We start from the raw sequence: 15,701 nt of genomic DNA, 5'->3' as shown, positions 1-15,701 counted from the left end.
ACCCTTGAGAAATTATTTGTGATAAAATCCTGTATTTTGAATGAGTTATCATGATGCATGAATTTAAGTTATGAAGCATGACTGAGTTATGATGTATGCATGAATTGTGCCAATTCAACAACAGCATTGTCAATATAGGAACAACAGTGCATGTGTGCATGACTGAACACATGTTTGAGGGAGGTAAGAAGTGACAATCTCTTGCAAACTGCTCAGAAAACAAACGGTAGAACTTAAGAAATATTCACTATTGCAGCAACTACGGTTCCAAAGATATGAATTAGCAATGAATAGAAGTTGTCAAAAAGGACAGAGGCCTGAATAAACAGGAACTTGGAATACATCGGCACCTTTGCGTTATATTTTCCACATATCTGTTGTAGTGAACGTGAAGAAGAATAGCAAGTACCCATACTTTCTGGGAGTTTGCAGTCCAACTTGATGTAGAGTAATGGAAACATTTTCATTTTCAAAGTTGACAGGTAAAACTGTGAAACATTATTTATATTCCTACCATAGTTAATAGCTTCATACTGATTTTTCAAGTTTTAGATATATGTAGATGTAAAATAAGATGGAGAGTGAAAGCTTTTTCGTAGTACTTGAAACATAGTCTGTACCCCATAAAAGCGCTGGATTGGATTATTAGGAGAGATGAACAGTCCCTGAGGCTAACATTTGTGTTGATACAACCTTAGGTTGCTCTGTTTGGAAAGAAGAACCTTTACCAGCTTCCTGGCCTCTCAGCGTTCAGGCATTCTTTCTACTGCTGTGGGCTGTGCCCGGTATCCTCATTTTATCCTTGTTTTTATAAAAAAGCATATAGGTGTCTTCAATGATATTGCAGAATGATTTATATCTAGTTCATAATGTCTTTGGTGTTTTGAAGCGGATTGTCACAAATAACCATGCTGGCGAACCCTGCAGCTCAGTATGGAATCTGCAAATGGAGCTGATGGCACCTGTGTAGCATCACAGTCTAGGAAATAGGCTTGTCGGTGTCCTTTTTTAGAGACTAGATTTTCTTTGCTTTGTCACGTGTCATATTGTGGGACAGTAGTTGTGGAGCTGTTAAAACAATCCAAGTCTTCAAAAGGCTGTGTTCTGTCAGCCAAAAGACATGTATTCCTTGTCAGGCCTTTGATTTCAACACTGGTGAGGCCACACCTGGAGTACTGTGTCCAGCTTGAGGCTCCCCAGTAAAAGAGAGACATGGACATACTGGGGAAAGTCCAACAAAGGGTCACGAAGATGATGAAGGGACTGGAGCATCTCTCCTATGAGGAAAGGCTGAGGTGGCTGGGACTGTTTAACATGGAGAAGAGAAGGCTCAGGGGGATCTTATCAATTTATATTAATACCTGAAGGAAGGGTGCAAAGAGGACAGAGCCAGGCACTTTTCAGTGGTGCCTAGTGACAGGACAAGAGGCAATGGGCACAAACTGAAACACAGGAGGTTCCTCCTGAACATCACAAAAACCTTTTTTTACTGTGAGCGTGACTGAGCACTGGCACAGGTTGCCCACAGAGGTTGTGGACTCTCCCTCCATCCTTGGAGATATTAAAAAACTGCCTGAACACAGTCCTGGGCACCCAGCTCTAGGTGGCCCTGCTTGAGTAGGGGGGTTGGAGCAGATGACCTCCAGAGGTGCCTTCCAACCTCAATAGTTCTGTGATTTATAGCAAGTTATTCCACATTTTTGCTTTGAATAACTAAGAACTTTTGCAGCATTTGTTATTTAGCTACAACCTCATCTTCTATTAAAGATCTATTCCTTTGATTCCAGATAACTTTTTGGAGATTAAAAATACAGGTCTTTCAGTTGAATATCCTACTATATGGGGCACAAACTATCATTTACTTCTAAGAGTTAGACTTCTAAACAGATGAGGTAGGCATCTACTTTCATAATGAGACTCGATATGGGTACATCCTTTGAACCTGTGACCCCAGGCTCGTTCTTTCATTTTTCAGTGAAGACAGACTGCAAGATGACTGTTGTCTTAGCTAAGAGGGTAGGAAAGGTGCAAGTTCTTGTATAATTTTCTGTACGTTCTGTTACTTAGTGACAAAATAATGCCATTGAGTGTTCTGTAGATTTCTGTGTAATGTAGTTTTCAAGTTTCATCTGAACTAGGAATTCAGACTTTTTAAAATAAATGTTCGGATCTGCATGTTGCCTTTGAAGCCTGTATTTCAAGGTTATTTTGTTTTTATTCAGTAGGATGAAGTATTTTAGAAGTTTTTTTTTTTTTTTTATTTAGCATACAGATGCACAGACATGATTTTTCTTAAACAAAGAATGTGGGTAGCAGATTATATCAAGACCTGTGGCAGAAATGGAAATGTGGATAGCAATTCATGAATGTAGATTATTTCAGTGGCACCTACCAAGAATGTAATTGTTTAGGAGATCTGTGGAGTAGCTATGTAGGATTCAATCCACATTTTTATGAAAGGCTATTCTCTAAGTGTCCAACTGTGATGTTGTATTTGTAAAACAGTCCTGTTGCCACTCCCTTCAAGACTCTAATTTCAGTCAGGTCACTGCCACAGATGGAGGTAGCTGACTACAGTTGAATGTGTATATGAATGCATGTTTGAAGGAGACAGTAAAAGCAGTCTTTCCAATAGCTAAAACTCCCTTGAGGTATTTGTCCGTCTGTACAGTGGCAACCGCATCTGTTAATTTTGGAGTAGTGTTAATAAGGATGTGGGATTGTGGAGATAAGAGGAACTGTGAAGGGTGGGAGATGAATTCTGTGTGTTTTGAAGTGCTCTAGCACTTTGTTTCCCAGCTTGAGAGGGCAGAGCAGTTGGAGCATCAGATGAGGTACTACTAACTAAAAATTATCCAGTTCAGATGCAGGGGCCATGTGTATGCCCCCCCAGTGTGATAGATGTCGCATATAGACAGAACTTGAAAGGATGTGTGGTTCTTGATACCTATCATTCATTTTAGTTGTATAATAGCTGAAATAAGACATGTGATTTTGAAAAAGTTAATGGTTTAATATGATGGTCCAACTTCTGGAGCCATGAGAGCTGTCTGTGCATTTTGAGATCCCCTGGTTTGATTCTTCTCTCATTAGCACAACAATGTCTTGCATCTGTTTCCCTCGATAGTCACCTCCTTTCTGCAGCAGCTGCCCACCCTCACTGGGCTGCTTTCTGTTTTTCCAGTGTAAGCAGATGTTTGCCATTTTCCGTCTTCTGTATACTTTTCTCCCTGCTCCAGTGCCCTTCCCAAATAAAAATCTAATTGCTTATTTTCTTTGATTTTCTGTTAGTCTAGATACTTACTTCACCTGCTCAGATCTTTCTATTCAATTTTTTCTTCCCCCCCGTGGGCTTTTTCCCTTTTTTCATGTTGGAAATAGATAATAATTTTGTTTCTTGGCTTTTTTTTCTCCCTTATAAGTTAATAAGCAAATGAGGTAAAAATTTCTAGAGGCAGTAGGGAGGTATCAGAGTTTTCATTGGAAAGTGCAGCATTTCCAGTAGGGAAGACAAGTAATATGTATCCTCTGCTTCTTATTGCTGCCAACTACATAAGGATGTGACCTGAATTCTCCTGAAGAAGTATCACGTAAGTTTGCAGTAATTTAGTTTGTTGCATAATTGTATAACTCTGCATACAATTCCTGCATGAGTTCCTAGAGTAAACACATTCTATACTTATACACTTTTCCTTAGGGTTGTGATGCCTTAAGTATTGCTGTAACATTGTGCATAACCCCCTCCTGGGTGAAAATTCCAGAGGGAATTAGCCAGTTCATTTGCAGCATTGTTTCTTGATTTGAAAGTTGGGAGTTAAAATAGTGCTTATTTAACTGCTGATTTTTTTGTATGTATGTGTATCTGTGTATTATCTCTGTTATAAGACTTGTAATGCATAAATGCTTTCCAAAATTCCAGCTTTCTAGTGCTGGAAAAGGCAAACATATTGGTATTTTTTCTATTTCAGCCCCTATTAGTATCCAGTTCAAGGCTGTCAGGGCAAGTTTAAGTAAATTAATAAATTCAGATAATTTCATTTTTTTTTTATTGTGACTATTAAGGAAATCATTTCGTTTCCTGTAAAATGGTGATTTGCAAAGTTCCAAGATATCCATAAAGCATTACTGTATTTTCATTATGATTTAGATGAGTAAGGCATGAAGATGGCATGGAACCTGTGCTACAGAGATGTCTAGGTCTTCTAGTGGAATATGCAATTCTAGCATTGATAAGATGAGCAGTTCAAAATGATGCTTTTAAGAATGAGTGTTTTCAGCATGTAGCCAATAAGAAATTTGAGATGTCTGTTAAGGTGCATAACTGCAGGAGAAAACAGTTGCATGATCCTGAGATTCATAGCCTCTGACATGCCCTTCTGGGTTCAGTAAGGGCTGCTCTTAATGCATAACCAGAAAAAAGTAAGGCTTTAGTGGTAACCTCCTTTTTATCCAGTAGCTCAAATGTCATTCTGTTCCTTTTGAACATGGGGTATTAAGTTCTCACATTGGTGGTTAAAACCTACGTCTTTTGTTTTCACATGTGCATTAAGCAGAGTGTGTGGTTTTTCCTGGGACAGGAGAATGCTAACCTTTTCTTAAATCTGTGCTAAAAGAAGTTCAAGGCCAACTGGTTGGTGTGGGTAGGGTAGGGAGAAAGACAAAGAGGAGGGTTGTGACTTTGTAACCCATTTGCCGGGACCCTGGGTATCAGTCCTTCTTCCAAGGACTGCTTTATGTCTTAGCTCAGTAATTTCATTTTTCAGAATACCAGGTTCTTTTCTGCACTGTGGCATGTCCTCAAGAGGAGCATCATGCTGCCTAGCAGGTGCAGAGTATTAAAAGTGGTTTAGGAGATGATTCAAATTTGTGTCACCACCAACTCAGAAGGGGCTAGAATCTAGTTCCTTCAATCCCTATGTGGTCTTTAAGTTCTTATCTCTTTGGTAGTATCCTAGACAACAAAGCTCAAAGACCTCAAGAGGTCATTTAGTCTGTGTCCCAATCCTAGGCAAGGTTTATTGTGCTTAGAAAAAGATTTTTTTTAAGAATGACATAGCTCTCAAAGATCTCTCTTAAAATTTACAGAAGTAATTTCAACTTTAGGGAAATCCTCTTGATAATTCATGTTACATCTAGTTTTGTCAAGAATCGTCAGTAAGCTAGAAATTTTAATCCTATGTCTTCCTGACAAGACTTCTCATCTATATCCATCTCCTGAAGTCAGTAGTATATACTCTTATTACAACATATTTTCTACTCTCAAATATTTGAAGCATGTATAACTTAATTTGGAACAATCATGCTGTAAAAGCTTGGAAACTAATTTCATTTGTGAAATCGTGTAGAGAATTAGATAAACAATAGTAATACATTGGGTGAATAACATTTGACAGTGAAGATTTGCACTGGGGGGGAGAAAGAAAGAAAAAACAAAGGAAGAAAATAAAAAAGGACAACCAGACTGGATTTAAGGAAAGATTTGTGTGGTTTTGGTCTTTTCGTTTGTTTGCATAATAATTGGAATGGTTCCTACTAATACATTATCAAGCCTATGCTGTTATTTTAAGTGCAATTCTTATGACGACGTGAATAATGAGAAATAAATTCATCTTACATAATGCTTTTGGGAGATCCTATTTGTATGAATTATTTTCTGAAAAGAAAGAATAAGCCAAAATTTCCAGCAATATTAATGTACATTTACACAATCACTTTGTCTTTGTGGTATTTTATAATAAGGTGATTACATCATATATTTAAAAATACATCTTTTTGGAGGAGATAAGGAAAAGGGGTATATACTCATTTATATTCTAAGGTAATGTTAATTTTTTAATGAGCCCGTGGTCTTTGATAATTTTGGTGCATATATTTAGACAAAAGTGGTCACAAAAATACTTAAATTTTGGGTTGGCTCTTCATTGCTCAATGTTGAGACATAGTGACATATCTTCCTTAAGATTTGTTATTGTTAAAATCCAATTCAGAATGCTAACTTGGCCAGGCTGACTGAAGTATGTTGTATTATGTGTTATGAAGTATATGTTATTGTATTTTAAATATGACTTTCATGACCTCATTCATACAATTAACATTAGCATCTTTATTCAGTTTCTATACATTAAAAAACCCAAACTTGTTCTAGAAGGCTAACATGCTGACAAATTTGACTGAAGAGCAAAAATTTTGAGAATACAAGCAATAAATGCAAACCTTCTGTATTTTTTGTCTATATGTTCTATGTTATGTTCTTTTCTTTGTGAATTGACTATGCTTGATAGCAAATATGTTTTCTGAACTAATTAATGTTTTATCTAAATATTAAGAGTTAACAGTGAGTGTATTTGTGTTTACTTTGGCAGTAAAAAAAGAGGAGGAGGATTTTGAAGAAAAGAAATCCATTAAGAAACGAATTAAAGAATTAAAAGTTTTGGACCCAAAGATTGCACAGAATCTGTGTAAGTAGATTCTGTTTTTATGACAAAGTAATGTTGTATAAATGTTCCATAAAAATTTCTTTCTCTCTTGTCTGACTGCCTGGTAACCACTTTTTGTTTAAAGCATGTGAGAATATATGCATATTGGTGTTAAGCGCAAGCATGTGGGTTGATACAACTGAAACATGTTTAAAAAGACCCAGAAAACAGTTAAAGGTTATCCCTTGTTTAAGACTGAGGTTATTCTCTTCTGTATATATTGAAGTACAAGCATACAGCTATATATCTAATTATCTATCTATATTTTTAACATATTCATCAAGGAATACTGCCTGCACCTTACTCCACCACTTCCCCCCCATCCCCTCGGGCAAAAAAGACAATAATGTCTACAAGATGTCTGGCCATCTCTCATGTAATTTGTAGAAAGAAGGCAATATTCAGTATTATGCAATAATATGCAAATAAAGATGATAAAGTTTTGGCAGAAAGGAGTGCTATAAAAAATAGGTTCGTAAATGCCAGCAGAGATAAAATAAGAAATGATTGGATTATGGTGAATGAATAAACAATGTTTATAAGAGCATTTTGTTTTTTAACTCTTTATATGGTTTTGGTTTCTCATGGTGCTTTTTTTAAGAGAAAGCTCTGACAAGACCATTGAAGAAAAAAGTGTAATTGTCACCTCAGCACAAAACACTATAACAGCAATGATTATCCTGCAGAGTAGGCTGCAGCCTGCCACTGGCTGCTTATGGAGGTCTTCTGTGATGCTGGATGTTGTGCATAACAAATGAATGGAGAAGGCTGGAATTGTAGGAGAACAGTAATTAAAAATACATTTAAAATTGTTGTCTCATCTATATTACTTTGCATAGTGTTTGTTAACCTGTAGATGCTATAGCCTGTTTAATTGGTGTTTTGTAAGTAGAAAAAAGATTGCTGTTGTCTTGCTTTCTTCATTATGTGTTGAATCTTTGTTTTAGCAATTTTCCTTGGCTCTTTCCGAGTGCCTTATGAGGAAATCAAAATGATGATATTGGAAGTAGATGAAACACAGCTGTCCGAGTCCATGATTCAGGTAAGGAAAATGACACTTTAAATCCCAATATTTCAGGGTAAGCTTCTCATTAAATAGAAACCTGTAGCTAAAAAGCCTCTTAACATAAACTTTTGGCTAATAAATCACTGCAAGAATCTTTTTTTTTCTATAAACCATAGGGTTTTTATATTTATAATGCTAATTTTTTTTATGAAAGCAGCTGCATTCATATTATCCACACCTAAACTGAGATTTTTCTTTGGTATATATTCAAACAGCTTATGATATTCTATTTCTTCCCTAGTTACTGCTTTTTTCTTTAATTTGTTTCTACCTCTGTCTCATCTGCACAAATCTGTTGTTCTGGTCAAAAACTAGATGGAAAAAAGTTTGGGGTTTCTTTTGGGTTTTTTTTGGTTTTGTGTTGTTGTTGTTGTGGTGGTTGTTTTTACCCTGTCCTGTTAGAGGTGATACAATCCAGGATCTTGCCTTAGGACATCCACAGTGACCACTCTTCTTCCCTAGTTTATTTGGATAGTGTTTTCCCTTTCCGTATTATTTTATTCAAAGTACAAAATCAGTATGATTCTGTGTGGAAACAAAAGAAACTGGAAGCTCCTTGTGTTCTTCTATGCACAGTGTTATTTAAGGGTTGATAAGTTGAAAAATTTCATAAAACAATTTAAACACAAATACTTCATTATAGAACCATGGGAAAAAATAATTTGGAAGGGATGTCTGGAGGTCATTTGATCCAAGCCCCTGCTCAAAGCCAGGTCAACCAGAGCAGGTTGACCAGGACCTTTTCCCATTAAATTTTTAATATCTCCAAGGCTGGAGACTCCATAGCCTTCCTGGACACCTTTTCCAGTGTTGAACTACCCTCATGGTGAAAAACCTTTTTCTTGTTTATCTAACTGGAATTTTCATTGTTGCAACTTGTGACCTTGGCCTTCTGCTGCACACCTCCAAGAAGAACCAAATTGCATCTTCTCTGTACCCTCCAGTTGGGTACCTGAAGACCACATTAAGTTCCCCTGAGGCTTGTTTTCCTACAGTTCAACAAACCCGCTTCTCTCAACTCTCTTCTCCCTTGCTTGTTTTGTGCCGTGTTCCCCAGTCATCTTGATGGGCATTTGTTAGATCTGCACAGATATGTCTTTAGACCAAGATTGTCTGTCTTTTGGACAGGACTCTTACATACTGTGATTGTCATAGTTTAACCCCAGTCAGCAGCCAAGCACCATGCGGCCGCTCCCTCAGTCCCCATACCCCACCCCGCTCCAGGTGGGATGGGGAGGAGAATTGGGAAAGAAGGCAGAACTCGTGGGTTGAGATGAGAACAGTTTAATAACTAAAGTAAAATATAATGTTAACAATAGTAATAATGAAATATAATAGTAATGAAAAGAAATATAGCAAAAAAAAAAAAAAAAAAGGGGGGGGGGGAGGAAAAAAAACCCAGTGATGCACAATGCAGTTGCTCACCACCCACTGACCAATGCCAGAGCATCAATCTGCCCCTCCTGGCCAACTCCCCCCTGTTTATATACTGGGCATGACGTTCCATGGTATGGAATACCCTTTGGCTAGTTCGGGTCAGCTGCCCCGGCTATGCTCCCTCCCAGCTTCTTGCACACCTGCTTGCTGGCAGAGCATGGGAAACTGAAAAATCCTTAACTTAGGATAAGCGCTACTTAGCAACAACTAAAACATCAGCGTGTTATCGACATTATTCTCACACTAAACCCAAGACACAGCACTATACCAGCTAGTAAGAAGAGAGTTAACTCTGTCCCAGCTGAAACCAAGACGTGATAAACTTCAAAATATTGCTATTATGGCTTATAAATGTCAAATCATAATTATTATCAATCTACTTATAATGTGCCATAGGTTTCAGTTACAGAGGATTTAGATAGCCGATCTCTACAGCATACCTGAAAGTGTATTAGAGACATGGGTACCAGTCCCTACTGAAGCATAAAAGAAAGATAAAGCTAGATTTTTTTAGATACATATGCTTTTTGCAGGAATGTTGATTAGTGAAGGAATAAATACAGGTATTAGAGTCATAAAATGGGTTGTAACATTAAGGCTCTTTGATGTTCAAATGTGTGACTTGTACTGCAACACACAGCAATTTGTATTCAAAGGTCAAAACAAGGCAAATTTATATTTGTGCGCTTTGCTTGCAAAATAAATTTCCACCATATTGGAATGTCAAAATAAGGGCCTACTGAGGAGGCTGTACAATGTTCAGCATGCTCCTTTTCTTCCCGCATGCAGTTTGGCCCTCACTTCTTGTCACTTGGATTTCAAAGATCTTTAAACTCTGTTGAGCTATTTGGACTTCACTTTCTTTTCTTCATTGAAGAATGAAATGTTTGTCTTAGGAAATATTTGAAGGAACAAACATGAGCCATCATCTTCAGTGACAGTATATATAATCATTGTATAATTCTCTTTATTTCGTTCAATGATGCAGTTAATATTGGCACTGAAACTATTACTTTAAGGTTATTAGGATGAACAGAGCAGTTTACACCTTTAAGCTGTTTGTTTATTCCAGTTCACACTTATATCACTTTTCTTTTTCAAGGTTTTCTTCATGCTCAAAAGAAAAAAGATGTGCATCTTTATTTTATTTTATTTGGAATAATAGTAGAAGTTCTCTAAAATAGCATGAAAAGCTGAGAGATGGGGTATGCTATGCTGTTACGTTCAGCTTGAACTCATATAGTCCATGCTTGCTCTGAGACTCTCTCTCATGCTATTTGACCTTAGCACTGTATTTCGACAGTTAAAATTTAGCTCGTTAACAAAATTAGGTCCTCAACAATATCATGAAGCAACCTGTATATACTAAATAAATATTATATATCAAAATTATGAAAAACTGGCATCTTGATAATTTCTATATCTATTATTTAAAGAAGGCAAAACATTTTTTTGCATCTAGGCTCTGGGGAAGAAGATCATCAAACCATTAATGGGTAGTTAATTAATGGCATACTTTTAAGTGGTAGGTATTCCAGCAATTGCAATAAGCTAAGAAGAAAAACTTTACTTTCATTGAGAATTGTTTACTTCTCTTTTATTTTTCTTTTTAATTTCTTCTGTGGACTATTATTTCCATTTCAATGGTATATACCTTGGGATAAAAAATGCCTACTTTTCTGTATATTTAAAACAGCTAACACAACCTAGCCCCACTTTATTCTCTGTGCAATAGGCATGGTTAACAATAATAGGAGATACTTTTTTGACACTTTGCTGCTAATCTTGTGGCTCTTTTAATTGGCATTAACAGTAGAGTATATTGAAAGTCACTGTATCCTGTAACCTCTCTATATAGTTCTTGGCATCAGAATTGAGTCAGAAGTATTTTTGACAGTGTTTGAGTCTTTTTGTGCTTGCTTTTGGAGGGGAGGAGACTATTTTATTTAAGAAAAGGATAAGAGAAGTTGAAGAGCCAAATGTGAGGTGAAGAATAATGTCCTACAAGAGGACAGTGATGTTAGCAGCTGCTGTGATTGAGTTTAAGTCAGTGTAGTAGAATACCAGTGATAATGCTCACAGTATCCTGTATGAACACAGTCATATATATAACGAGGCATACTGTTAGAGGATGGCAGGTCCCACATATTGGCTTTTTTTAAGCATATAAATGATTCAAGAGTATAGATTGCTTTTTTTTTTTTTTTTTTTTTTTTGGAAAGTGATTAAACAATTGTAGGTCTAAATCAAATGGAAAGTTCAGTAGAACTTAGGCTCCAAACTTACTTTGCAAGTTTGGCAGTAATAATTTTTATCAAATGGTTTCATCCAAGTTTCTTGTTTCTGGGTAGAACAACCCTGTAATAACTTCGAAAAGGGGACCATCTGAGTTTAAACTCGAAAAAGCACTTAAGACACCCATCTTCCTTTGGAAGTGGTAGAATAATGTGCCTCATTGCTTTAAAAATTTGGTATCCACCTTCACATATGCTTAGGTTACTAAATAAATTTAACTATCCAGCTGTATGTCTCTATTTCTACCTTTAAAACCTTCACAAGTATGGGTTATGGCCATACTATGAAAATGTAGTCCTGTGTATTTCATGTTTCTGAGAAGAGGAAAAGCATACACAGATTTGCAAGCATATGGCTATTTTTATTTAGTTATATAAGATACCGTAGATATTATGGTACTTCTTCTTTCTAGAAATTTCTTGCCTTCATCAATTTTTTTTGTCTAGCTTTAAATGCTGTTCAGTGTAACCTAATGTCACAGTTTCTAAAGCTGGAAATTTGTCCTTAATCCTACTTTTGTTATGCTTAAGAAATAAAATGTATATTCTCCCTCCCCCTGCCCCCCCCCCCCATTGGATTATGTTGTAATCCAAATAGTCATTGACTAATTATTTGAATGTTTCTTGTGACTTAGTCAAAATTCTTTCTCCTGCTTATTTATTCTCTGTTTGATATTCAAAATGTGTTTCATCTCTAGCAGTTCAAAAGCTTTATCTGAACACCATAAAGCTGCTTTGATATCAGCTGGTCCTTCAGTTTTCTTTTTTTTTTTGTCTGATACTCAATATTGAAAACATTCATACAACGTGTGACTGTTTCTCTTTTTTGAAAGTTTTGTGGTCAGTTTTTCCACATGTGAAAATTATTTTAGCATCAAACAACATTTTAATTTCAGTAAAGATTAAGGAATTGTAGTATATTTAGAGCTGGTTATATGGATGTTGTACATCAAGGCAAGAAATAAGTGGGTTATGAATTTCTAATTTAAAATTTATCTTTTTACACTCTATACCCTTTCATTTTTGTTCAACATTACTGATTTAGTGCTGGACACCTTCATCCATTATTAATAAATGTAGTCTTTTTTACAAAAATATTTTCCAAATGTAATAATGGTAAGGATATATATGACTACTGTCATAAATTCTTCATGCTGAAAGTCAGTCTGATGATGTCCAAATCAAGCTCCATAAAATTTAAGTTTACATTATTATTTTAAGCATCATCATTCATGCATTTTTAATAGTTCTCTTTTTTCCTACCAAAATCCTTATTTGAGCATGGACACTCTGTTGAAGCAGTCTACTCTTTAACTATCATTTACTCTTCCTTTGGTTTATTTAGACCTTTCCTCGTAAGTCTAGCTTTTCTTATTTGCTGACTTTACTTTTTTGATAAACTACTTAATCCTTACTTTGGATATGACAAAATATTGTAAAACAAATTACTTACCATAGTCCTTAGAATCAAAGTAGGTTTTCAGTTCTTAAAATAGTAACTAGTTTTACACTAAAACAAAACAGTGATAAAGAACTGCCTAGGTCTTTTTATCCATTAGAAAAAAGGCTTAACTACCATAAAATGACAATTGTTACAAAAGTGAAGAAATTGAGTTATAAAAAATTAAGTAGTATTAAACAAAATATTCAAGCTGCTTTTAAAAAACTTTAACACTTTGGATACATCTGTTCTTTAGTTACAAATCTAGTATTTTCAGTCTTTAACAAGAGGAATAGCTATACTGCGATCCAAGGGTGCTATTGCAACTTGAATAAACACCTGGAGCTAGCTTTGAACTAGCTAATACAGGTTCTGAAGATAGCATAGAGCCACTGAGTTGACTACTGGTTTAGGGATATTTTTGTGGTACTAGTTAAAGAGTTGAATTCTTTCTTCTTAAATTAGGGAAGTATGTTAAGCAAAGCATAGCTATGACTTTTTATCTCTCGGCCCCAGAGAAATAATTTGTATATCCTAACTGGCTGAATTTCCTGTAGAAGAAGAAATTAGGATCTTTTGTGGATAGAATTAGGGTTTTTTTTAAGACTTTCAGATGGAAATCGCATTCACTAACTTAAGTAAATTATTTTCTGTTGATTGTATATCACCAAAGCTATTGACTTGCAGAGTAATAAAACAGATTTTGACTTAACCAAAATGTCTACCTTTTCCGTCGAGTAATGGGGAAATGCTAGAGTTAGTGTTTCTAATCCTTTCTTGAAATATAGTAGTAGGTAGTGGGGTAGCTGTGTTTGCTAGACCTGATTCAGAGTTAGAAGGATTGAATCTTTATTTCTGTTCAGAAGAGTGATTTTACCAGTAGACCAGGGAGTGTCTTAAGAAAGAACACAATCTCTCTCTTGTTTTCTTACTATGATGGAAGCTTAGCCACTGTGTAACCAGGAACACAAGAGTCATAAGCTGAGAAAGAGAGCTGGTTAGAGGGACCCTGATTATTGCCTAGTAGTTATAGTAGTCATCTTGGGAAGGGACAGAACTGAGCTGCTGACTGAAATTATATACCATAATTAAATGTTTGAGAAGCTCTCTACTTTCAGAATAGCCGTTTTTAGCCAACCTAGCTGATTGTAATTAGAGTGGGATTCAGGTGCCTAAATGTAAGTGTCTATACATAAATATAGGTGTCTGAGTGTTCAGGAAGCTCCAGGGAGTCTGAGGATTCTTCAGGTGATCAGATGAAGGTGACATGTTTAGATTCCCTTACCTGTGTTCACAAGACATTCACTTGTGTAAGTGCCCAAGCTCCTCATATGGACTCCTGAATTCAGCTCAAGCTGTCCCACATCTGAATTCCTACTTTGGCAGGTTTTCAGGCTAAGTAGTGTGTAATGGTTTTAAGCTTTTGTTTTGAAATAGTAGAAAATAAATTATCCATTTTCAAAATACTTTTTGTCTAGCATTAATAATTCTTGCCATTGTTTAGATGGATATGTTGCACTTGAAATTCTTGTTGTGTTTGCTTCTTAGTGTTCTGTTTGCATAGTGCCTATCAAGCATATTGTTTCTTTAAAAATGGTGTTTAAAAAAAGACTACAGAAATGTTTGTAGAATCAGCAAAAGATGCTAGCTTAGCAGTATTGAATCACTTGCTTTTTACACTCTCAGTTACGTTAATTTGTGTTGCCTATTTATATTCTGCTGTCTTCAGGGAGGAGTCTTGTATTTGGAGTATATGGTAATGATGCATGTGTAATACCATTTGCCTACAATAATACAAGCAACATACAATCTGAGATTTTTAAGCCTATTTTATTTTTCTTGATAGAATTTAATAAAACATCTTCCTGAACAAGAACAATTGAATGCATTGTCCAAGTTCAAGAGCGAGTATAATAATTTGTCTGAGCCGGAGCAGTTTGGAGTTGTGGTGAGTTCTGTTTTGTTATCACTTTTATTTTGTCCTTTCCTGAAATACAGTTTTAATATAATATTATAGAAACAATACCAGCTGCTTCTTCCTAAATGTGAAGAGGCTCCAGACTAGGAGAAGAGTACAAGTGCTGCCTTTTAATTGGACTTTTAGTGGACATATCCATGGATGTGGAAGGCCTGATTGTTGGAACATTACTGTTGGAATTAAAAAAAAAAAAAAAAAAAAAAAAAAATCAGTGGTATTTTCTGTGGCAAAGTTTCACTAGGAGTTACAGAGCTATTTTTGGATTCCCATAGCTAAAATAGTTTGGCTGTACTTTTGTTTGCATCAATAAATCTTAACTTCTTCAGTGAAGTTTTCTACACAGATGTTTTTCTCTCTATTCTCTATGTAAATGAGAAGAAAATACTGTAGTTATCATCATGTTAACCTATTCTGCCTCCTTCCTCCTATGTATTATAGTATGTTCTGTCAAGAGTAGTTGTAGTTACTTTTTCCATTCCCAGCGGGAAGATACGTTTATAATATCTCCCAGGCTGAATTAACAAAGGAAGACTGGAAGAGAGAAAAAAAAATACTGCTAGTTCAGTGCTGGCAGTTGATGCTTTTTGTGGAAATATAGTTTGGATATAATTTCTATATAGCTTATAATTGTTAACAATTTCATCCAGACAAACACAGAATAAGGCTAGTTCTTTTCCTGGGTGCATATATCTATGTAAGTCTTCAAGCGAAGATGGTCATTGTTAGCTTCATCTGGGAGGATTTCCCCGGGAGGGAATAATTCTTTTAGTTGTATCTGTGGGCTTCAGGAAAAGGAGTATCATGTCTTTGTAACAGTAGGCACTTGCTATTGGTAGTTATCTGTGTGGATGTCAAACACCTGTACTTAAATATTGGAACAGCTGGAGTACAGGTATAGGATATAAGAGCAGTGATCACTATTCTGAATCAACTGAAGAACGTTGGTCTGGTCAGAAAACACCACTGCATTGAATTGGTGCCAGTTACAGGTGTGACATAGGCAGTCTTC

At 35.9% G+C, this 15,701-nt stretch overlaps 1 protein-coding gene across 1 annotated transcript in view; it reads left to right on the top strand.

Annotated features, from left to right (window-relative positions):
• DIAPH3 (diaphanous related formin 3) overlaps positions 1-15,701 on the top strand; it is a 250,366-nt gene that overhangs the window by 102,327 nt on the left and 132,338 nt on the right. The window contains exons 18-21 of the mRNA XM_050905747.1: positions 3,558-3,590; positions 6,363-6,458; positions 7,424-7,518; positions 14,561-14,662. Coding sequence (XP_050761704.1) covers positions 3,558-3,590; positions 6,363-6,458; positions 7,424-7,518; positions 14,561-14,662 — 326 coding nt within the window. The remainder of the gene's footprint in view (positions 1-3,557; positions 3,591-6,362; positions 6,459-7,423; positions 7,519-14,560; positions 14,663-15,701) is intronic.

This window comes from Gymnogyps californianus, chromosome 1 (genome assembly GCF_018139145.2).
Source record: "Gymnogyps californianus isolate 813 chromosome 1, ASM1813914v2, whole genome shotgun sequence".
NCBI lineage: Eukaryota > Metazoa > Chordata > Aves > Accipitriformes > Cathartidae > Gymnogyps > Gymnogyps californianus.
Note: the sequence above shows the minus strand (reverse complement) of the source record. Positions and strands in the feature narration are given on the sequence as shown.